At 41.4% G+C, this 23,844-nt stretch overlaps 1 protein-coding gene across 2 annotated transcripts in view; it reads right to left on the bottom strand.

Annotated features, from left to right (window-relative positions):
* The window catches only part of ERBB4 (erb-b2 receptor tyrosine kinase 4), a gene marked incomplete at its 5' end in the record, with an annotated part of 578,832 nt that overhangs the window by 150,567 nt on the left and 404,421 nt on the right, over positions 1 to 23,844 (bottom strand). For both annotated transcript variants that reach the window (XM_083864953.1, XM_083864954.1), the window contains 7 exons: positions 165 to 255; positions 1,441 to 1,514; positions 4,328 to 4,454; positions 5,791 to 5,904; positions 7,312 to 7,453; positions 11,391 to 11,509; positions 19,222 to 19,287. In XM_083864953.1, the coding sequence (XP_083721079.1) occupies positions 165 to 255; positions 1,441 to 1,514; positions 4,328 to 4,454; positions 5,791 to 5,904; positions 7,312 to 7,453; positions 11,391 to 11,509; positions 19,222 to 19,287 (733 nt within the window). The remainder of the gene's footprint in view (positions 1 to 164; positions 256 to 1,440; positions 1,515 to 4,327; positions 4,455 to 5,790; positions 5,905 to 7,311; positions 7,454 to 11,390; positions 11,510 to 19,221; positions 19,288 to 23,844) is intronic.

The raw sequence follows: 23,844 nt of genomic DNA, 5'->3' as shown, positions 1-23,844 counted from the left end.
ACAACTGATTAACTAGGAAACTGGTAATGAATACCTTGGTAACAGAGGGAAAAAATATATCAGTTTACCATGTCCTTCCCAAAGGATGTTGCATTCTCTGCTACTGAACAAAGACTCACAGAACTCTAATAAAAAAATATTCCACCAACAGAGCAGTACCTTACCTATAGAGAGCTCTCCCCCCGATGGTAACCAAGTTAGAAAACACCCTGAAGTCTGTCATATTCTCAGGCCACGACTGTATGTTCAAATACCCTGAAGGAGGAACAGGCAAACGTGTGAATGCAAACGATTTTAGCCATGTGTGAGTTAGGACAGCTTTAGCCTATACAGGAAAGGCAGTGCCAGCTTGAGGAAAAGAACTAAATAAGGAAAGCTGCAGACTCCCAGACTGCTCACCACCATCTCCTCCAGAAAAAGAGAAGGAGAACTTGTCCTGATTTCTGAGGTGAGGACTGTTCACTCTCTGCACCAGTTGTTTTGTGCTGCACAGAGCTCCAGAGAGGGCAGCTCCCCATGACTTTGACTCAGCACTAGGCTGAAATGCATAGTTAAGCACAGGGGTAATTCCACTTCAGCAGCAAGGCTGAGACTGTCAATTAGTGTGTTTAGGGATGGTAAATAACATACAGGCAGAGGTGCCAGATTATCTTTGACATTAATTAGGAAGAGATTAAGGGTTTACTCTCATTTTTAATCCCACTGGTTCGCTGAAATTCTCAGCTTTTGAGAGGTGAAGCATGCTGAGCTCCACACAGCTACAGTCAAGCTGGGGTGCCCAAAGGTATTTTGGTGGGGTTTTTTGTGCATGAAATAGAACCTTTTTTTTTGCATTTCCCTACATATTCATCATCAGAAATCAAATGAGAACTCAGAGCTGTAGTATCTCCCTCCCTTTCCCCCTTATTGGGAAACAAGAAGCAAGAAAACAAAGTACTGAGTACCAGTTCTATGATCCCATTGAAAAGTCACAAAAAATAGGACTCACTACCCCCACTCACCACCACAATACACATCTGTCTTTAAATTACAAAAGCTAACTTGCAGCAGCATCTTCTGTTAGACCAAGGGAAGGAGCTGGAAAGGCAGATTAGAGCTTTCAAATGCTTTCAGGTGAAGAAAATGTTTTCCCACATTTCAACACCATTTTCCTCATGTTTCCCTCCCTTGTCTTACTTTGCCAACAGGGGACTAAGATCCTTTGTCCACTTAGCATCTGCCATAATGGGCATCTTGTGTTCAAAGGACAATACACTTGTGAAAATCAACTGATACTGAAGTTTTCTGTATTAAACTTTTATAATAATTACAGCACCATGAGCTTAATGAAAACAAGTACACTTGTGTTCTTCAGAAAACCCAACACATGACAACTATAAATGCGAAGTGAGAACTAATTCATTAGTTAATGCAGATTATAGGAGATCAGAAGTGTGTTACCTGTTATCTCTCTCACTGTTTGGAAGATATTTAATTTCTCTGGATTGATGGCAGCGATGGTGTGATACGGGTCTCTGAAAGATCAAAATCACATAATGTGACACTCTAAATGAGAAAAGATCAGGTTCTCAAAGCCATACCATGTAGGACACAGCATTAAGGATTTTTTCTGAGGATATGCACCAAGCTTCTTCAGCCTGTTGTTCCTGCAGATCTGTGTCCAGCCTCTCCCATATCATCTTGAAGGAACATAAAGGTTCAACTCATTCATGTTTCAGCAAATATTTTTGCTATGGAAAATTAAGTTATTCTAAACAACCATGAGTAACCTTCCTAAAGGAAAGATGAATTTTCAGTGTTTTTTTCCAGGAATGGTACAGCTGTGACACTGTACGCCAGGACTAACAAAGCAGCTCCTGCAAGGAGTGACAAGCTCTAAGCAAAACAAAGCTAAGGGCATGCCACCAATTCCTGACACATCACATCTGAAGAACACACTTTTTAGAAAGTGTTGAAGGAACCTCTAAAAGGACCCTTTCCAAGCAAGTTCGTCCCTGAGAAATGAAATAACCTCCAAAACTTAAATTTTAAACTTAGATGTGCCATAGTATAAAAAGATGAAGCTGACCTCAGTTTTGAGAGTGCCATTACTTAGTAAATATGTTACTTTCCTCCCCTATTTAAAAAGTCGAAATAATTTTCACTGAAATTATTCCCAGAAGCTTAAACCAAACAAAAATTCCTCTGCAATGGCATGTTATGGGATTTTTGTGTGTTGTCTGAGAGCAGGAAACATCCTCAAAAAATATGGAGCAGGTGTTTCCTCCTCTCCTCCTTCTGCTTTCCAGGAGGTTTTTCTGGACCTATTACAATGATTCTTGGAGCTGAAAGATGTAGGTGGATCCACTTGGCTGTCTTTGGGGACAGACCTCACAAGTCTGTGAGGTGACACACTGATGGGGTCACCTCTAGCCCAGCCTAGCAGCAACAAAATGAGCCCTAGAACGTTAACAAAAAAGCCCAGTGGACCACAGAGGCATCAAACACTTGTTATTTTATCAATGTAGGGCCTTCAGAAAACTAAATAACAAATTTTGACTATCTAACAGAAACACAGCACTTTGCTTTCAAAATGCATTACCATCAAAAAAGGAAAAGCTTTGCCTGCAATAAACATGAGGCAGCTGAATTTCACCTCTAAATTCTGAAGATAAAATAGCTTTAGAGATGCAGATATACACTTAAACCCCCTAAAGAGCCAAATGCCTGATATTTTATCAACATATAGGACTGTAGAATAGTGTGTATCTTAATTACTTAAAATAGTTGTGTATAAAAACATTCATAATTACATATATATTTTTACATAAATTGTAACAAAGTCACCAAGACTTGAAGTTCATGTGTTCAGGAAAGAAATAGGCTACAGAACCACAGGATCAAAAAATAGGACAGGATCAATTGCAACAGCACAGTTTCCAATGGAAACAACAACAAAAAACATATTCTCTGCATCTTTCCCTGAAATTATTCCCTGCCATCACTAAAAGTCTTCCAATTCCCCAAAGAACCAGACTTCAGGTCCCTACAGTCTAAACCACTAAAAATTCATACTCTAAAATTTGCAGTTCGCTGTGAATAAATGAATTTGTGACAAAGTTAAGTAAAAGTTGGAGAGGAAATAACTAAGATTGTTGTTTCTCTATACTATCCATTTATATAAAAACACTACTTGTGTAGTCAGTGTCATTTTTAAAATTTCCCTTTCATATTGCTGGTTTGCAAAATGTAATTTAAACTTTAAATAAAAAAGCTGTTTCGGAAATCTAAATATTTTCATTCAATCTCTAATCTTTTCTTCTTTTTACCTATACTAATGCAATTCATGCTGTAGAAAAATGTAGGGTTGCAGAGCTCAGTTCTCTCATACTTTAGGCTTGCTGAAGTGAGTTTTCTTCATCAAGAATAAGACACAAAGTGCTACACAGTTCCAACATTGTGTGTCCTACTCTTTTGTAAAATAGAACAGAATATTTTAACTTTCTGCCTATAGTCCAAATTTAGATATTTTTCAGACAAGTACAATTTTATTCAACTTAGGTTTGGTTCTTTTAATTTAGACAGATTTTTTTAATGAGCTAATACAATTTTTCCTGAAAAAGCAGTTCTTATACTTGAAATTAAATTTACTGCAAAGCACTGGATCAAGCCACGCAAAATTTCTCATGGGCTCTAGCTGCTTCTCTTGCATTTACTTGATTATTTTTCCTGTCCTGTGAGCTTTAACAGGTTTCCATCCAGCCTCTCAGTGGGTCAGCTGGCCAGAGCAGAGTCACTTTGAGGTTTTTCTGGACCTACAACAATGAGCAAAATTTAAACCAAAATTCTGGATTTATATACCAGTGAATTCTGTGTGCCTCTGCAACTGAAACTTAAATAGATTCTTCAAAACTGATGGACAAGAGGGCAGCTTTTGTGCATGTGTGTGCACTGACAGCCCCCCAGATTTTGACAAGTTATGCTAAGAGAGGCTGCCTCTGCATGTTACTCTACTGGCCATACAAAATTTAAACAAACTCATGGAAGGTAACTTCTTTTTCTCCTTTCTATTCTCTAATCCACCTTCATTGTAAGCCAGTATTGAGAGTCTCATAAAGTACCCAGAGAATCATAGTTGCCTTTTCTCTTTTTAGTGCAAACAATTAATCCATCCTTTATTTTCCTAGAGGTTGAATCTTAAGAATCAAGACAGTGGTTTTCTTCACAATGGGAGGCAGAAAACTAATTTATCCTGGATCTGCTATTGCATAAAAGAAGCCTGCAGCCCTCATGGAGGTGGATACAATTGGTTTCAGCTGGCACTATGACATAACATTTTGTCACTTACCCATGGATCCCAGTGACAAGGAAGATGAGGTTGCCATTGATCTTGGTACAGTTTACAAACTTGTCAATGTTGCTGGAATCCACTGTCTGAGCTGACACCAAACTCCCTGTCCCAATGCCATCACATGCTGCCAAAACAAGGAGCTTGTGTAAAGAACTAGGGAGAACAATCACTGGATCAGAACACATTGGCCTTACAAACACAAGTCGTTCAGCAGAGAGGTGTTAAAAAAGCATCCTTGACCCATATTCCCCTTTGGGAATTTAAAACAAGCAGTGACCTACCACAGAACCCTGGCACACAGGTTAAGGCATTTCACATGGGATATAGAGTGAGGATCAACCACACCAAAGTCCCATTCAGCCCAGCCATGCCATTGCTTGGTGCACTGCAGAAACTGAGGAGCCCTAACACTGATGGCTCCAGAGATCCCATTCCCTTGTGGATTTATGAAATTAACCCTCCATGCCATAAGGCCCTTTAAAAAGTTGTATAAGTAACTTGTTATTTATCAGCTCAATCAGCAGGTTACTGGTGCCTGGAGAAACTGGCAACCAGTGAGGAAACTTCTCTGTGTGGCCTTTAGCTGCGTTTTCTGGGACACAGGATGCATCCAGGAACAAATCCCTCATGACTTCAACCATATAATGTATTTTGTCTTCCTAACTGGGCTCCTATAATGGCAACTACCAGCAGATGCTTTTACAAATGTGTAATAGCTTTCCTCCTGAGAAAGTAAGGAACTCTATACCTGGGTTTTCATGCATAAAACTATCTATTCAACAACAACAACAAATATTTACTACAATTAAGCCAGGTGTGGCTTCCATTAGCACTGAAAAGTGGCATGAAAAAGTTTCCATGGAGGAAAACCTGTGATGCTTTGATCCATAGACCTTCAAGCAGGGAGCAGAGAAGCTCCTTGCTGGAGTCTAGAACAGCAAAGTAACCTGCAGATTTCAGTCTTCTCAACAGAACCATCACTAGTCTGTGTTTGAGACACTGAGAAAGGAGGTAGAAGATTCTGGGAAAGCAGAAGCATGGGAAGGAAATGGAAACTTAATGTTGTATTGACAAATATGAGACATCCCAGACATTGAAGTCAGGGGTTTTTGTATGGGCCCCTTTGGAATGACAAAAGGACAGTGCTAAAACACCTCCAGGAAATACCTGTCATTAAAATAACACAATGAAGAATTCTTTCAGATTTCTCTAAAACCAACAGAGAAATCCCCTTCATTTGTATCTAATAAAAAGTAATTGGTTTGGTTATATTACCATTACAACTTAATAAATTTTCACTCTGTTGTGTGTGCTTGACACACAACCTACATAGCTCAAAGTTTTGTGGGTATTCAAAAGGCTATTCATATTCTACAACACACTTGTGAAGGGCAATTCATGCCAAAATAACACCCTGTGTAAACTACTTTCAAGAAAATTTATACTGAGCCACTGCCTACCTTTAGGACAAATATCAGTGCAGGGCTTGCACATCTTAATTCCATTTTCTTCAACCTCCATCTTGGAGCTGGGACATGCCCGGACACAAGAGCTGGAATCCACCACAAAGTTGTCTGAAAAGAGAAAGGAGATATGGGCAGAAACTGAATAAAAGTTGGGACATGTTTCTGAGCTCTGTGTCAATACATTAATACTCAAAAGTTCTGTGTTTTCAGAAGTGTATAAGCAAAATAGGCACTATTTTGTGACTTATAGAATCCATGAACTGTCAGGCCTGATTCCTCTTTCTCCCCCAATTTGACTTTATTGTTATTTGTAGGGGGAAAAAAACAAAGTTACAGTAATTGGAGAGAAATAAAGCAAGATGGTCTGTCCTGTCTTTTTCATGCACCCAATATGCATCTGGGATAAAACAGTGCATGGGACAATGACAAGTATTTCAATTTTTTCCCTGTAAAACAACAGCCAAAGGGAATATAGACTGATCCTACCTAACTAAATGCTTAATACTGATAAGAAAGGGGAAAAATAGGTAAGTGTTCAATGAAGTATTTAGGCAAAGAATTATATCCCTTATAGTGCATGATATCAGGTTCTTAACAAACCAAATTTTCTTCAACAAACCCACCACTATTACAGGCAGAACTAGCCCCTGGCTGCTGTGAGTCCTCCACAGAGATTAAAAATTGGACTTTGAGTTGGGTTGAATCATGGCTCCATTTAATATACATCACCCATCCTTCTTACATGTAAATTATGGATAAAATAATTAATGCACAACTGTAAACCTTCATGGAATGAAAGGCAGAGCAAGAATACTATCTCCTTTATTATTCTTTCCAATTAAACCAGCAGATTCAAAGACTGTGTAAGTGATGAGCCTATAATTTTTTCTGTTACTTGTCATCATCTGGCTGGTATCTCAGAGGCGTGTGGGTTTTACATGCATGGCATTCTTCTTTTTTTAACTCCCTCTTCCTCTCTAATTTTACTCAGGAGTTTTAAGACTGCATTCCTGTCAGTATTACAAGTTTATTTCTCATTGGGACAGAACTGGTCAGGGTAACTTTCTGTCAAATCATCATTACTCCAAGTTAGGGGCATCAATTTCATGAAAGCATTTGGTTCCAGGTGGACTATTACTTTTCTGAAACAGAAATTCATTCCCTTTTACAACCCCCACTATTTTAACTATTTATTTCCACTATTTTGGAATTTGCAAATACTGATCTAAAGCATAAATGTAACAAGCAGTTGGCCGTGAAAACAGAGACCACCTTTCTTTAGGAAAACCAATCTGGGATCCTTGGGAGCTGTCAGCAGCACAGAATTGTCACTACCTTTAGTTATCACCCGAGTTATTACAGGCTTGCTGCAAGCACATGTGTGGTGATAGGAGATCTTGTGCTCTGCACTCATCTCTTATTGTCTCACTGTTTTTAAGGCTCCCAAAATGCAAGTGCAGCTTCCCATGGAGTAGAGGAGAAGGCAGGGAGCAGGGCAGGGAGCAGAGCACTCACGTGGGCACTTCTTGACGCAGAAAGCCCCGTAGGTGTACTTGGCGTTGTGGTTGTGCTCCAGCTGGAAGGTGGTGGGATTGTACACAAAGGTCTGGGGACACTGGGTGACACAAGCACCACTGTCATTGAAATTCATACAGGCCTGCAAAAAAGGAGAGACAAAAGTCAAGGGAGAGAAAAAAAAATATACTGAATTAAATCATATTGCTGCTTTAGGGGTGGTTGTTGGTGGTTTTTTTTGTGTAAAAGATGGCTTTGATTGTTCAGAGGAATGTGATACAGAGCTCTCTACCATTCATTTTGGCTACTTGGATTTTCACTAGGATCTTGGCAAATAGGGTGACTTTTCAAATTAGGGACTCTGGTGAGCCCCCTTAATTGGCAACAGTTGCCTGCTACAACAGTTCCTACAGAACCAAAACAACACCGTAATTTGTTTCATAACTACTCACAATCAACTGATTCTCAAACTTAATAGGACATCCTAAAACTGCCAAGAGTGAGCAGCTATTTATAATCTTCTCAGCAAATGTTAATGACTTTTTCAGAGGTCCAACCCTTTAGACTCCTTACAGCAAGACTACATCATCCAGCTGAAAGCTGTAATTCCCAATTAGGAGGCAAGAGGGATAAGAACTTCTTTTGAGGCAGCACAGGAGGGGGCCGTTTCCCTAAGTGGCAAGTTTAACAAGGTCAGTTGCTTCACACACTGAGAGAGGAAAATAGGACTTTGTCCCACTTAGCATTCAGGCTCTGCCACGCACAGCTGACAGAGGACAGGGCCCTGACAAATGAAGAGGCGAGTGTGTGGATAACAAAAGTAATGGGATGCAGGGAAAACAATTGACCGTGCAAGGTTGGTAATTAGGAGCAGAAAGGCCCACCGATTTTGACATTCCTTATCAGCACACATCGTGTCTATGATTTTAACCACAGATGAGAAGAAAACTGTTGGAGTAATTTTCACATCACAGTAATTTTCACAGAGCATACCATGAATGAAAAATTTGTATGAATGTGAAAGCTGTAGCCTGCCTTGGAACTCTTCTAGCAGTTTGAGCAGCCACTGTTACTGGGTATTGCCTCCCCACTAACCTGTAATAATTCAGGCTGTTTTACAAGTGTTAGTCTAGGAGTGAATCCTTCTGGTCTTTTTTCAGGTTGTTAAAATACAGATGGTTTTGTGTCTTTAAAGAGTCAACAAGTATAAAAGTAATATATATCCTGCCCCCTTGCCTCCTGGGCTGGGAGTGAGAGAAAAGAGAAAAAGATTTCTCTCTTCTGCTGATTTTACTAGCAGTCCTTATCTCCATTTGGATCAGGACCAGGAGCAGGACCCTGGGACTGCCATGCCAGCAGATTTCAGAGAGGAGAGGCTAATGTATCCAAGGACAAAATCTGCTGCTGAAAGGAACAAGCAGGGAGATCTATGATGAAAGCACCGTCCTACATGGAGCATGTGCTAAGCAAAACTGCTGATCCTGTCTCTACTGCTCCTTTAAAATGCCCGTTATAAAAATCTGCCAGGTTTTTTTCATAGAAACACATTTATTTTTTTTCCCTTACAAATATAAACTCTTTACTGAGAACTGGATGGCAAGTCCACTCAAGGAAGAGGGTCGGGTCACTTTTGTGGTTCCACAAGGCAGTCAACCAGGCCCTCCCATGCATTTTTCAAGTTTGAGACCCAGTTTGAACCTGAGATAAAAACATCAGTAACACTTTGCATTTATGTCAGATGATGATTACTGTCTTGCTTTTAGAACTGAATATGCAAATGACTGGATGGCAGCAGATGGAGGAGGATGGATGAATTTTATCTACAGATATTAAAACCGTATTTAGAACAGGATGCTGTTGCAAGATGCCATAATGCTCCAAAGGATTTGTAATGCTTCATAAGCTGTACTTTTGCTTATTAATAAATACTAATTCAGTTTGTTTCCTCAACCCATTTCTTACATGTTGACTTAAAAAGTACTCCATCATGTACATGACAATTCTGATAACAGTTTAGCAAATGCACAAAGTAAAGCACACCAATACTCCTTGGAGACATGGCAATTCTCAGGAAAAGTTCATCTAGAAGATCTGGAAACTTTTAATTTATGACTGAAATGTTGTATATACATTTGTAATTGCTTCAAAAATATATGCAAATTTCTACCATTTTGTGCTAAATGCTGCTAATTTGTGAATAAAAGCACAGAGAAACACATGGGGAAAAAACAAAGTTCTGTGTCTCACTGAAAGCTAAGCACAGTTGTCTACAGCCTAAAGGCTTACACTTTTCACCCACTGTGTCTGTGCAAGTAATGACTAGCCCTGAAAATTGCCAGACCCCTGCTGAATTTCTTTTACATTGCTCTGGGGCCAGAAGGGAATGAGAATAAACCCTGGATGCTTCTCTGCTGTACCAGAAAAAACATACCAGTTGATTTTTTAGCATGCATATTTCCACAGCTGCCACGATTCAGGAAGTCTAACTTTCAGGCTGCAGCATTGCACCACTTCTGCTGCCAATAACTTGTCTTTTGTGAGTGAGGGCCTGTCCCCAGGCAGGTGCAAAGGAGAGCCCTTTTATTGCAAAAACCAGGCCTTTTGAAGCAGTCAGGCCTTTATCAGTTACATAGTTTAAAATCATAACAAACATAATTCAACCAACCACCATACACCATGATGTGAACATGTAATGGTTCTATAACTTGTTTTTCTACATCTAATTCAGCTGAGTCACTTTCCTACAGTCCTTTTATACTTAGCCATGATTTGACAAGGCCTTCCTTTTGGAAACTTTTACTTACCAGTAACAGTCCTTAACCTTTGACAACAGTTACATCAACACATCAGCTCTGAGGACGTTCCTCAATGCTCATTTGGGAACAATGACTGAATATTTCCTCTTCCCTTTACCTGTTTATATTGTACATGACACAAGAAGGACTGGTATTTTCCTGTCTCTGTAGTTCAAAGCCAACAGAGAACTCCCAGGGACTGTTGGATCAGCCGTACCATATGTGCTGAGCATTTACTTGTGAAAAGCCACTGAGAACAACTTCAGTAAATCCTGTCAGGCCACTACTACACTTCATCAGCAGCCAAAGAACAGCCTTCAGAGTGTGATTTGGAAGCACAACACTTATCACTATCAAGTAGTCAGGGCCAGCCAGTGAAAGATTCATTTTTGCCAGTCCATTATGAGTCACTTGCCTACAGTTTCAAAATATATGCAATTTTCCATACCCTCCTCCCAGCCCCACCTGGCAGTCAGCTTCACAGGTATTTGTCTCTTTGAACATGCCTTTGAAAGCCCACCTCTCTATGCAGGTTCTAATTCTAGCCTTCTTTAGACTTAGGTTTCCTTTCCCCTGAAACACTCAGCAAAACTTGTCTCATTGACCCAGTAAGATGAGCTACACATTTTTTGAGATCAGTTTTGGGTTCTAAAGCTGCTAAAGCTCTTAGAGAACAAAACAGAATAGAAGCAAGACAGATTTTCTAAAGGCCAGGACATTCAGATTGTCAGTGGCTGAAAAAGCCATTTCTTCTTTCCATCTGAAGCACACACATGGTAACATGCATTTGAGGGAGAGTGTTTTGGGAGCCACTTTCTTTCCATCTCCATGAAGAAGCATGTCCAGTAATAAAGCTGAAGTTAAATTAAGTCTGGCAGAAACAGGGATCGCCTTGCACAGAAAAGCTAAATAGAATTCTTGACTTTCATATGAAAAACACACGGAGCACTAATAAAACCCACGTTCAACTATAATGACAAATACTTCTAAAATTTTGCTCTCACTTCTAAAAGCTAATTTTGGAAAAGAAAGAGATAAAAGTCACAGAGATGAGCATAATAATGCTCCAAATCTGTATTTACAAATCTCATAGATCTGTTAATGGGTGATATTCAGTAGATAAATGATGTTAACAGAAGATGAAAAACGCTAAAGTTTGCAGCCCGAATCCGTGAGTGCACCTGCAGTACATTAGAAGGGACAAACCCGTGAATTTCAGGGATTACAGCACTGAGAACATGCAGAGCTCCTGGCAGGAAGAACAAAAGCAGAAAAGGCACGTACAAAGCAGTCGGTGTCCTTGGGTCCGTAGCAGCCGCCGGCGCACTCGCGGTGGCAGCAGTCACTGACGTAGGGCCCATAGCAGCGGCCGTCACACTGCTCCGCACACACCGTCTTCGTCACTGCACGGGGCACAAGGGACAGCGTCACACACACAGGGACAGACACGGGGATCCCCAACTGATCCCTCAGCTCAACACACACAGCCTGCTGGAAAAACCCCAGGAGGGGAGGGAACTGCCTCCAGAGTGCTGATGCTCGGATCCAATGTCTGTAGGACACCTGGATCCACAGCATCTGCAGGACACTTGTGTCCAGAACATCTGCAGGACACCTGTAGTCCAGAACACCTGCAGGACGCCTGGGTCCAGAAAGCCTGCAGGACACTCCTGTGTCCAGAACATCAGCGTAATACCTGTATCCAGAGTATCTGCAGGACACCTGTATTCCAAATGCCTGCAGGACACCTGTAGTCCAGAATGCCTGCAGGACACCTGGATCCAGAACATCAGCATAATACCTGTATCCAGAATATCTGCACAATATCTGTATCCAGAACACCTGCAGGACACCTGGATTCTAGAATGCCTGCAGGAGACCTGGATTCCAGAATATCTGCACAATACCTGTGTCCAGAATGCCTGCATAACACCTGGATTCCAGAATGCCTGCAGGACACCTGTATTCCAGATCAGCATAATACCTGTATCCAGAGCATCTGCAGGACACCTGTGTTCCAAATGCCTGCAGGACACCTGGATCCAGAACATCAGCATGACACCTGCATCCAGAACATCTGCACAGTACCAATATCCAGAATGCCTGCATGACACCTGGATCTAGAATATCTGCAGGACACTTGGATCCAGAATGCCTGCACAATCCCCTCCTTACTTAGGAGCACACATGTTGCTCAAGGACTGTGGAGAAAGAATTTTTAGTGTGCCCTCTTATCCTTGAAAATTCATAGGGAATGTTGCTTTCAAATCATTAGGTTTTTTAAACAGGATATGACACCCTCCTTCCCCCTCCCCCCCAAAAAACCCCAAACATAAGAGCCCAGCAGTTGCATGTGAGTTTTCCCCATGAAGAACATCAACATGGAGTAAATGAGTGAAATTCAGAGTGAGACCACCAATGTCACAGCCAAATGCTGCCCTTGATGGCAATCCATTTGACAAATGGGAATAGAACAGACTGCAACCTTGGAACACGTTTGGAAACATCACTTGTTATTCCTAAATAATGCAATCGTGCCTTCATTCACAGAATGAAGCAACTAGATCTACCAGCTGGATTGTGGTTCCACACCACTCGGGGCTCAACCTTGTGCAAAGAATGGTCAACCAGTGGAGCATCCTCCTCCCCTCCCTCCCTCCCTCAGCTGTAACCTTTATCTTTACTTTATGGAAAAAGAAATTAGCTTTTTCCAAACTATACCAACCACCACTGCCTACAGTGCTGTCAGCTGTGTTTTGATAAAGGCTGGGATGATACACTTCTGAAATTAACCTTCAACATCCATTTTTTAAAAAGCATTTAATTACTTCTCTTTGAAAAACACTTTTCAGGAAGCAAAAGAAAAAATTCCATTCCACTTTCTGCTCAATTCTATTTTAATGTATAGGTAACACCTTCGTAAATACGTTTTAATCCAAAGTCCCTTCACTACTTGCCACAAATACTTAAGGTTATGCTGAAGGTTCTTGCTACATACAGTATTTATTTAGGACATAAAAATGTAAATAACTAAAGAGAAGTGACTGTTTGTAATCTATGGAATAAAACAATGCACTATTAGAGCAATTTCATCTTGCTGATACCAGAGGAAAACCTCCAGGGAGAAAGAAAAGGCTTTTGTGGCTTGTGCAATCAAATTTGAGAAATTTGTGAAATTCTGTGAAGGCACTTACTGTCAACACTGCCTGAGAAACACATTAGAAAGATTTGCTCATTTAAGTGACAACACTGATAAACATTAAGACAGACATGAAACAATGGCACCTGTGGCTGTGTGCCACCAGCACACTGTGGTGACAATCTCAACTCATGAAAATGAATAAATACCTTCCCTAGTCTGTGACTGTGCCTTGTTTTCCAGCAGCTCAGGATTTGCACTGGACTGGGCACTGTCTGCCTTACAGAGAGGCAAAGCCCAGCCTTACCCTGCCTTGAGGGAGGGCCCCAATTCCCAGTGGAATTGGAGCCCACTGTTAAATGCATTCCTTGCTGCTGCCCCACAGCTATTGGGCATTTTGCTTAAACCTGGGAAGTTTTGGAGTAAAGCCCCTCTGTGTGGATTATCAGTGTGAGCCACCTAATTTACCTCTGATTTCTTCACCCCAGAACGAGCTACTGTTGGGGGTGGGCCACAATGTCCATTTTGTCCAGGGAGCCACTGATTCCTTGTGGAGGAGGGACAGAGGCACAGCTCAGCTGGTTGGAGCACGGTGCTGGTAACACCAAAGTTTTGGGTTTGATCTTGGGATGGGCCACTCACACCAGGGCTGATCTGGAGGAACACCGTCCTCTCTTCAGCACAATAATTGAACTGGATGCCTTCAAAATGTATATTTTGCCTCTGGTTAGATGCCAGCTCAAGGAGGGTGTATATCCCACTGCTCAGGATAGGGAACATTGTGGGTTTTCCTGAAGTAAAATTAATAATTACAGCAAAGGTTTGTCACTGTTCTTCCCCAGTTGTTGGTTTTTCAGGGAAAACAAACAACACCAACAGAAATGCCAACGTGTTGCTCTAGAAAGAGGCCAGAACATATATCTATCTTCTGCTTCACTGTATACTGATGCCTTCACTTTTAGCTTTCATGTTTTTTGGATTCTGTGCTGCCCAGGGGTGCAGTTCTGAGCCTCATATTAAGTGCTAGTGAGCTCCCTTCACAGGGCAGGGAGACAAAACAAATCCTTTTCCTGCTGGAGACCAAGGACAAGTTTCAGGCCCAAAAGCACAAACAATGGTGGACTTAAGGGAGAAACAAGAAGGATGAGACTTCACAACCTGAAGCTGTAATTGGACAATTAAACCCCAAGATGCAAATGGACCAAAACTTATAAAAGTGTGAGACCTCGTGACTGCTTGTCCATTTTGTGACCATTTTGGGTCCACGTTGGGTGCAGCCCTGGCTGGGATCCTGTCCTGCCCAAGGTGTACCTTAAAGGCCTTTCAATAAACACCTACTTTATTCTCTGGCTCTGTTCAGTCTCTGCTCTAGGTCAGCCCTCCCAAGGCATCACTGCCATATTTGCATTATAGCTGCTACTGAAGGTCCAGGTCTGTGGAGAACCTGTCAGGTATCTTCAGTGGCACCACACACACCAAGACATTCATGAGCTTAATGAGCTCTGAATCTTAAGGACTCATATTTAAGACACTTAAAAGGAAGGTTTTTCCCAAAGACAAGGCAAACACAAGGCAACTCTGTGTATTGTCTGAAGACCTGAAACAATCTCACGGCTCAAATGCCAATAAACATCACTCACCAGCTCAGCCTTCCTGCAATCATTCTCAGGGGGTAACCCCACAGAAAATACCTGTAGCTGTACTGGTTAAAAAAGATAACAAGCTTTTTGCCCCAAACGCTTCTCTCCAAATGCAATCAATTGATTTTATAGCTGTAACTCAAGACCTATCTGAAAAAGTGAATTATAAATATTGCCCAAAATGTCAAACTATATGACATTTCAGGTGCCAGGTACTCATATCTTCACGCAACACAACTGTGAGGAGAACCTCACTAATCCCAGCTGAGACCCCAAGCTTCAAAGCAGACCTTGTGAGGGTCAGCACAACTACCTGCCTGGATCCCTACAGATCATCTGTGTGATCCCAAGGATTTGGAGGGTTCAAACTGCACAGAACTGTCACAGTCAGGGCCAGGACCAAAGGACAAACACCAAAGTCTTGAAAAATGTGCTGTACATTGAGATGGATTTCTGGGTGAGACTGCCAACTTCTACCAGGATTTCACAGCAATAAACTGTGTTGGGGACAGGGTGAAATGACCACCTCATGTACACGTGCAAATTATCAGTCTCCTTTATATTTCCCCCTCATCTTTAATTGCATGAGGACACTATCAACCCACAAAGGAAAAATGGGAAGTAACTGAAATCAATGGAAGTGTTACAAACATGCAAAGTTACTAGAGCGATACAAGGGTTTTAATTAAAGATGCTGGCTCCAAGCAGAGATGCTGGGTTTCCCTGATTGATCCCAGCTGCTGGTTCAGCTCTTTCTGTGAGCCCCACCAGGCTCCTGCTCACCTTTTGCTGCTCTAATTTGGCTCCTTCTCCTCAGCTGCACAAGGACAGTGCAAATACAATTGTACACTGACCATACTCCTGTACACACACAGAATCATGGAGCACTTGATGTTTGCTAAATGTTTCATGTTTGATTTACAGGTTATATTTATCTTTTTGCATTCCCTCAGTTGGGTCTATGTTTTAATTTAGATTGTTGTCTTTTCAGTTACGTTCCTCTCGGAAAAAGTGCATAGTCTGTCACTTTTATAATTGAATGGTAAAAGTTTCAATTTCCACATGAAACTTAACAGACATGAACAGCAAAAATTTTAACAATCTAACCATAGATTTTCAAATTTGATTAGTGGCTTCCAAAAGCATTTGTTATTATTATTATTTCATTTAAAGCGGCTTACATTCTATTCAGTGTGTGCCCAATGCAATTTGAAAAATAGAGTATTTTTAAAAGTATTCTCACATTAGCCTTTCCTGACACTGAAACAAGTTATATTATCTCAATTTCAAATTCTTCTATTAACATCTACTAATATTTTAATTATTAAAGTAAAAAAGATTGCTAACTGTGTAAAACAGTACCCTGGGATTTTATCTTCTCTACTTCCTAACGGAACAGCTTGGCTTAAATTTCCTATTAATTGTCTTCTTAAATAAATGAACTTTCTTGTCACATTTAGAGAGACATTAGAACAGAGTAAGATGCAGGTGGTGTTTCAGGCAGAGTTAGCAACAAAGACATTGCTGGAAGGCAACATAAGAAGCAGCTAGGTAGATGATATTCATAAAAAAACCAAAGGGTTTTGGGTTTTTTTTCCATATGTAATTTGAAATGAAAGACACAGATTAAGATCTTTCATTTTTTTATCCTTTCTCAGGAAAATAATTTAAATCTTATCTTGGGAGGGGGGCTCATTAAAATATTTTGTTTCAATCCGTGGTAAAAAAAAGAAATTATCAAAATGCAGCTCTGAGTTTTTTCTAGGATCAAAACAGTTTGGCACTAAACACTGGAGTATTTTCCAACATGTGTTGGAAAGGTGTGCATCCCCAAGGTGACAGAGTTAAAGTAAACACAATATGCATAACACCACTTATCCTGTCTCCAGCTTGTATCTAACAACTACAGTTGTGAGCCTGAAAGCCAGGCATGTCTTTTAAAGTCAGCAAAAGCACAGTCCCACTTGGATTTTTATGTTTTGAGTCCCTACTCAAATTCTCCCTCTTTGCTCCACTCACTTTGCAGGAAACACATTGTGTGAAAATCCAGTGAAGAAACACCCTTTACCAGCCTTTTCCTTCAATCCTGCTGCTTGTCCGAGGTGCAGCGAGGTCATGGAGGCAAAAAGGAAGTCTGTGATGTAAAATTAACTCCTGTCCCTGACCATCAGAGGCTGCAGAGTAGGCTGGAAGGTAAGAGGATGTGGAGCAGCCACTCAAGTAGAAGAGTGTGATCTGTGTATCTCCCCGAAACTTGGATAGGTTATGGCTTTTCCTAGTTTATTATTTTAACCCCATGGTTGTGCCTTAGCCTGTGCCCACTGTTTGGATTTGCAAGGGCAGCCACTGTGAAGGGAGAGAGCTGTCACTGCTGGAGCCAGCCTTGCGTGCAGCCCTGCTGAGCTCCTGCCTTCACAGCACTGCAGATAAGCTTTTCTCTCCCTGGTATTACCACATTAATCCACCACATCAGTTCCCTTATCTCTTTGTAGAGGCTGAGACCATGGGAGCTGATCCTGCCACATGGACCTCTGCAGGTAATACAGCTGGGCTTGCCATGAGGCTGGGGACAGCCTGAACAGCATCCTGGGCTCCTCATGGAACAGAACTGCCAAGATGTTAAACTATTCTTGGATAAGCTAGCCACAGAAGGCCTGAATAAATCTACTCATGTTTGGATGGATTATGCAGCTCCTTACAAAGTTACTAGTTTTAATAGACAAACAAGCTTCTCATTAAAACAGAGAAAAAAAACCTAATTAATTAATTCTAACCATGATATAAAATAATTTGGTCAGCCAGGGTTTAAGTCCCTTTCCATTATCTACTTAATACACAACCCAGAATCTATCTCTTTTCCTGGTAAGGAGCACTGAATTCCTTGGTGCCTTCATGAAGACTGCCAGCAAAGGAAGGAGATGTCCTAGCTCAATTCAAAGGAGAATCTGCTCTGCATCACACATCACTCTAGGAACATCCTAGAGTGTGTTCCTAAGTGGTTTGTAACCACACCTGCAGATAAAGCACAACATGAAGCAGTGATACAAGAACAGGTTAACTTTAGCAGAGCTGTAACTGTGAGCAGCTTCTCCAGCAGAATCTGCTGGTGCTCCTAAAAGAAAAGGATGGCAGAGCCTCTGCAGGTACATGGCTCTGTCCCCTGGGTCAGCAGGGCAGCTTGGATTTCCTGCTCTGACTCATCAGACATTCACCTCAAGCTGTCTGCCAGTTCTCACTCTGAGTAATAAAAAAAAAAAAAAAAAAAAAAAAAAAAAAAAAAAAAAAAAAAAACCCAAAACACCACCAACTCAAAAACCAACAACAAAAAAATCCAACAAAACAAAACCCACAGCACCTCTGCACTGTTCCTACCATGTCCCTGATGACCCTCGGCTGACTCTGCTCAGCTCAGCTCAGAGCTTAGTTGGGGTGCTTGTCTGGGAGTGGCTGATTTGTCACAGTCCTTCCTCCCATTTACAACTCAGCCAAGAAAACAAACACAAGCTGGAGAAATGTTCTCTGGGGGAGCTCCCAGCAATCACTTCATCTCCCAGGAAGAGTGATTCCAGTAAAAGCAACTGGTTTTCACCCTCTTGTAAGCAGGAAAAATAAAAAAAACCTTGTAGAAAAAGACAGCTCTCAATTTTCTCCTCTTTTATTATCTGCTAATATCATGACTGTACTTCTGGCTCTTTAGTGTCTATATGAAGTTTAAAGCACACATGGGGAAGAAACTCATTTTAATGCTCTCTACATTCAAGAGGACAGAGAAACATTGTGAGTAACCCTCCACTTACTACTTCTTTCACAAAAACCTATTATTCTCTCTTCTAGTACAACTCAAATACATTCTGAAGTTATTATAAAGAGAACAGTTCTGCAGGATAACTAATATTCCCAGGCTACCACTGAAATTAACAGAGTATTTTGGCATCAGGAACTTTGCAGTGTCAGGTGGTCATTAAAGATCTCTAAATCTGCCTTGTAGTTTTTTTCTATTCCTGCAGTATTCATTTCAGTGGATTCCAAAATAACCATCAATAATCTCAAGAGCCATGCTCCATGTTGCCACCAAGTAGGGAAAAGAAAAATTCAAGTTAGCATAAGCAGTTTTAGAAAGCACAAGGGAGGAAAGAAAAATATCATTCACATGGGTGGGGAAAAAAAGCAGATCATCTATTGATAAAAAACATATGGGAAAAAAACCCCCAAACTTGTCTATTTTAGAGTTTTACTGAGCCCAGATTTATAGTATCCCTTCACAACTGAAAGAAAAAAAATAGGATCTCTGCTACATTGTTTTGCAGTCCTTTGTTTCTCACCCTTACACACTTACAGGTCTGGCAGTGATTCTCTGTTGGTCCCCAGCACCGCCCTGTGCAGGACTTGTGGCAACGACCACCTGCAGGACAGACAGAAAGAGAGAGATTGGAAATTCCTTTCATTGCCTTAACATCCAGAAAACACAGAAGATAGAAGTCCATCTTGTCTTTGGAAGGTTTTTATGCTTTAGCAAGTTTGAAAGAGCACCTGTAAAAAAGGCCCAACTAAATAACCAGACCTGGTGTCAAACTTATATGAAATACAGGTGCTTATCTAAATGCTTTATACCCTACATACATTTTTTGCTATGCATGATGACCAGGATGTTTTAAAACAAAAATAAGTATGAGCAAGTCTGGAGGACTGAGGAACAATGTCATCACTCAGTGCTGTCACTATTGCTTTCCACAGCCTGTGTAAGACCTGCTGATTCCTCCACAGAAGAAGAGATGGCTGTGCTGAAAAGGCCATACAGCTACCTACCTGCTCTCCAGTTTCATCTGAACAATGGGACATTCCACTCAATGCCTTTGGTTAAAAGCCACCCCTCTGTCCCACAAACTTGCATGTCCAATATTATGGGTAAGGGAGATGTGCCCTGTGCAACCACTTAACCTCAGTGACAGCAAAGCTCACAGGACCTTCTGTTTTCTGGCTGCTGTTCTTTAGTTGCCTGTGGCTGTGCTTCAGAAGGAACCTCATGTTCCTTCAGACCTTGGACGTGATGCTGTGCATCATCTTTCCACATGCTGATAGGCTTAGTCCCTGAAGAAAACTAAATGTAGGTGCTTTCACTGTAAAATATGGCTGTAAGAAGCAGCATTAGCAAAGGTAGATTTTGTAAACTACCCAGTAATCAGTGACTGAAACCCACTTGGGCTGAAGTGGGAGTTGAGTTCACATGTCTATGTCATGGAGAAGTGCTGACCTGTGTGAGAGGGAATGGCAAGCAAGGAGAAGAGCTGGAATGTTCTCCTCTGGCTGCACCTCAACACCACTGGAGAGAGCACTCAGACAGTCCCACAGCAGTGTGGGCTGTGAGGGAATGGAGACCCCATTCCATGGCTGCTATCTGGACATGGCCAAAGTCCAGGCACCCTCCCAGGTGTGGCAGTGCCTGAAGGGCAGGCAGGCCAGCCCTTGACAGAGCCAGAGCTGATGGGATGAGCCAAGACACCCAATGTAAAGTTTATGGAAGACTATGCACAGCCCTTATTGCTGTGCTTTTGATCGCAGGAACCCAACCTTGTGTTTGATTAAACTTTTATACATTGCTGAATACTGCTGAGATCCTGTTAAGTGAATTTCCCCTTTGAACCTGATCCAAGTTCAATCCTTTCAATCGTGTATTAACAGCTGCTGCTGCTAACACTGCTCCATTACACTAAATCAAATACTTGCCACACGCCCTGATGGGAGACGGCGTCAGAGAAAGTGCAAAATGTCTCTCAGCTAAGGTTGGATCACCCTAAAGACAAACACTGCTCCTCTACTAGCAGTGTGCTCACACCTGCAAGATGCTACAGAGCTGAGCAAACCCACCCTGATGGTCGTGTGAAGTCAGACTCTGTCACTGATTTTTCAAAGCCAGCATTCTTTCCTTGGCACTCCTGGTGCTATTGATGATGCAGCCTGGTAATTACCACACTGAATGCCAACTACCTTGTTAAAACTAGCAGCTCCTTGTTGCATTCATGTTCATTTAAAGCAATTATAGTTGGGAAACATTGTTGCTGATATCACCAGCACATAATTCGCTGTCACCTTCTACCATCTGTTTATTTAGATCACAAATGTACTATAACTACATAAATGCAAACTCATTCTGGCTGACAGGCAAGGCACTCCATCTGGCATGAATAATGCAACTTTAATCAGTAATAATGATTATTATGATTATTAAGAGACTACTGGAACCCTGCACAGAAAGCAAATATATCCACATTGATTTATAAGAATGGAAGTTTAAAATGGTGAGGTAAACAGCAAATTAAAGTAAGAATTTTAGCAGATGAGGCTTGATAAGGTACAGGTTGTTAGCTGATTTGGGTACTTGCTGAACTGAATAGAAATGCTCCCCTGGAGGTGGGTGTTATTAACTAGCCAGCAGTGATCAGCAGGAGGAGCAGGATGGTTGCACACTCAGAGAACCTTCCCCACCCTGGGCTGTGCTCAGCCCTTCCCTGAGCTGGAACATCCCTGCTGGGGCAGCTCGGGAGGAGCCACAACCTACCCACAACGTGGCCTCCTCCTGCAAACTCTCCTCTATCCAACCCTTCCTTGAGGTGCCACCTCACAGCTCTCCAGGCTCAGAGGTCAGGAGCTCAGGGAGAGAGCTGCAGGCCCCGCATCCAGCGCCACAAAGCACTGCACAGATCACTTTAACCACACATTCCTGAGACACTGTGAGGCAGCAATTTGCCTGCTCCTTCCCCTTTTTGTCCCTGGATTCCACCTCCTTTCCAAACCATTCTGTAAACACTGGGCTTTGCACTGTAATTCGTGCTGTGGGAGAACACAGAAGAAACTTCAGCATCCCTCCAAGCCATCCCTAACTAGAGAGTCTGCCCACACCTCTGTAAAAGCTGCAATTAAAATACAAATCTTCATATCTGAGCTGATCCTCGGTGTGCAGCCAAAAATTTATTCAGCCACCTCTATTCCTCCTGGAAATAAAAGCAATTCAGCATCTTCAAAACATCATTTTGAATTTTTTTTTAACTTGCATGCCTGCTGCCTGGTACATGACTTTGTTTGGCAGTGTCAGATGATGATTTGCATTTAAATAGAGATATTTAACAATAAAGCAAGAAAAGGCTGCCAGTTTCCTTTTTTCTCACCGGGAACTCAAAAGTGTCTGTTTCATTGTTTTCACTTTTTCTCAGCTGTACAGACACAATCAGGAGCTGAGCTTGTAGGCAGCACACCTCTGAATTACATTATGTGTCCTTTTGAAGGTCAAATACACTGAAAATTAAAAACCAAACTCCCTCCAAATAATGTATTTATATTGGCTGGGTTGTTTAAAGAGGAAAAAAAAACTTTCTTTGCTCTCAATTTGAACTGGTCCAGATTCTGCCCTCACATCCTTCTGTATTTCACCTGGTTTTCCACACTAAGGGAAAATCTGTCATGCAATGAGGACAGATTGAAACCCATTAAAGACCAGCTCTGCAAAATTAAGACAGAAATAGTCCTGTGGAAGTCAACATACGCACTCAGGAGCATAACAAGCATTTATGTGAGGAGCAGGTCTCACAAGGAGATCTGGATGTCAGGCTTAAAGATAATAAATGGATTGGCCCTAAGGTTGACAAGGCCCTTTGAGGAATTATACTACTACTCATGGATCTTCCTGTATATATTTCTTAAGATTTTTAGACTGTGAGGCAACAGAATTGAAAAGAAAAAAGCATGAAATAATTTGTGGCATAAATCATTCCTGTTATTTCTTGTGTCTGAAATATTCAAAACCCTTCCAATACAGAGCAGAAAGGGATATAAGAATTTGGCCTAAAAAAAAACCCTCTGCAGGGCACAACCTTGGCCCATTCACTTGATTCCTAACATTAGTGAAGGCACACGTTTTCCTTTTCCAAGCAAGATAAGGAAGGAAAGAACCTCCAAAAGTCTCCTCCCCATTACAGCTGGGACCCTGGAGTACCTTTCTGCTCCTGGATAAGTAGCATTGTTTTGAACACACAGTGACAGTTTGGAGGCCTCCACAATTTTCACAGGTTTTGTAATGAAATCTAGGCTAAGAAAAGGCAGATTCCCACTGGAACATGAGAATTAATTTTGCTTTGGCAAATTGCACACAGAAAACCAATGTTTTGTCTCTTGGACTGTCTTCCCTTGGCTAAAACTACTGCAACAGATCTGAATTATGGACTCTGGGCAGAGCACCTTCCTTGTCCTTTCCAGGATAGAGTTTTGTTTGTGGGAAATGCTCCTGCTTTCCCAACCAGGGAAAGTCAGCAGCAGGAAATGTTTGCTCACTAGCTTAGGAAAGAGCAAGGTTACTTCATCCTTGTGTTTTCCTGAGAATTGAGGAGGGCTTTCCTTTGACTCCAGGCTGACTTTATTATTTCAGAAACAGTAAAACCGCAAAGGATGAAGTTCCTGACGAGACAAGGAAAATGAAGTCCTCCTCTGAGCTCTAAGCTCAGTGTCACACACACAGGAGAAACCCAGCTTCTTCCCCATCAGCTATGCCAGCAGACCCCTCTCAGTAGGAGAAAAAAAAAAGTAGAAATAAGAGAAGAAATGTCTCACTTTGCACAAAACTTACATTTACAGATGGTTTCCATCAGGTTAATAAATCACCATTCAGTGTGAGGATGCCTGCAAAACACTGATACTGAAGTGCAAACAAACACAGACAAAATAAAATGGCTTAGATGCTTCCAAGCCATAGTTATAAGCAGCCTCTTTACTTACCTAACAATCTAAAATAATTGATTAACTATGAAAACAGCTATAAATCATTTATTAGCTTCTGTAAGCTGCTTATAAACTCATCCTTTGCCTAAAAAAATTCACTCCTGCAAAAATGCTAGAGATGCCATAGAGATGTTTCTAGATATAACCAGCCCTAAAGTCCAAGAGATTCCAGGTATTCTTTGTGGTAAGAGTC

Source organism: Zosterops lateralis (assembly GCF_965231275.1).
Source record: "Zosterops lateralis genome assembly, chromosome: 7".
NCBI lineage: Eukaryota > Metazoa > Chordata > Aves > Passeriformes > Zosteropidae > Zosterops > Zosterops lateralis.
Note: the sequence above shows the minus strand (reverse complement) of the source record. Positions and strands in the feature narration are given on the sequence as shown.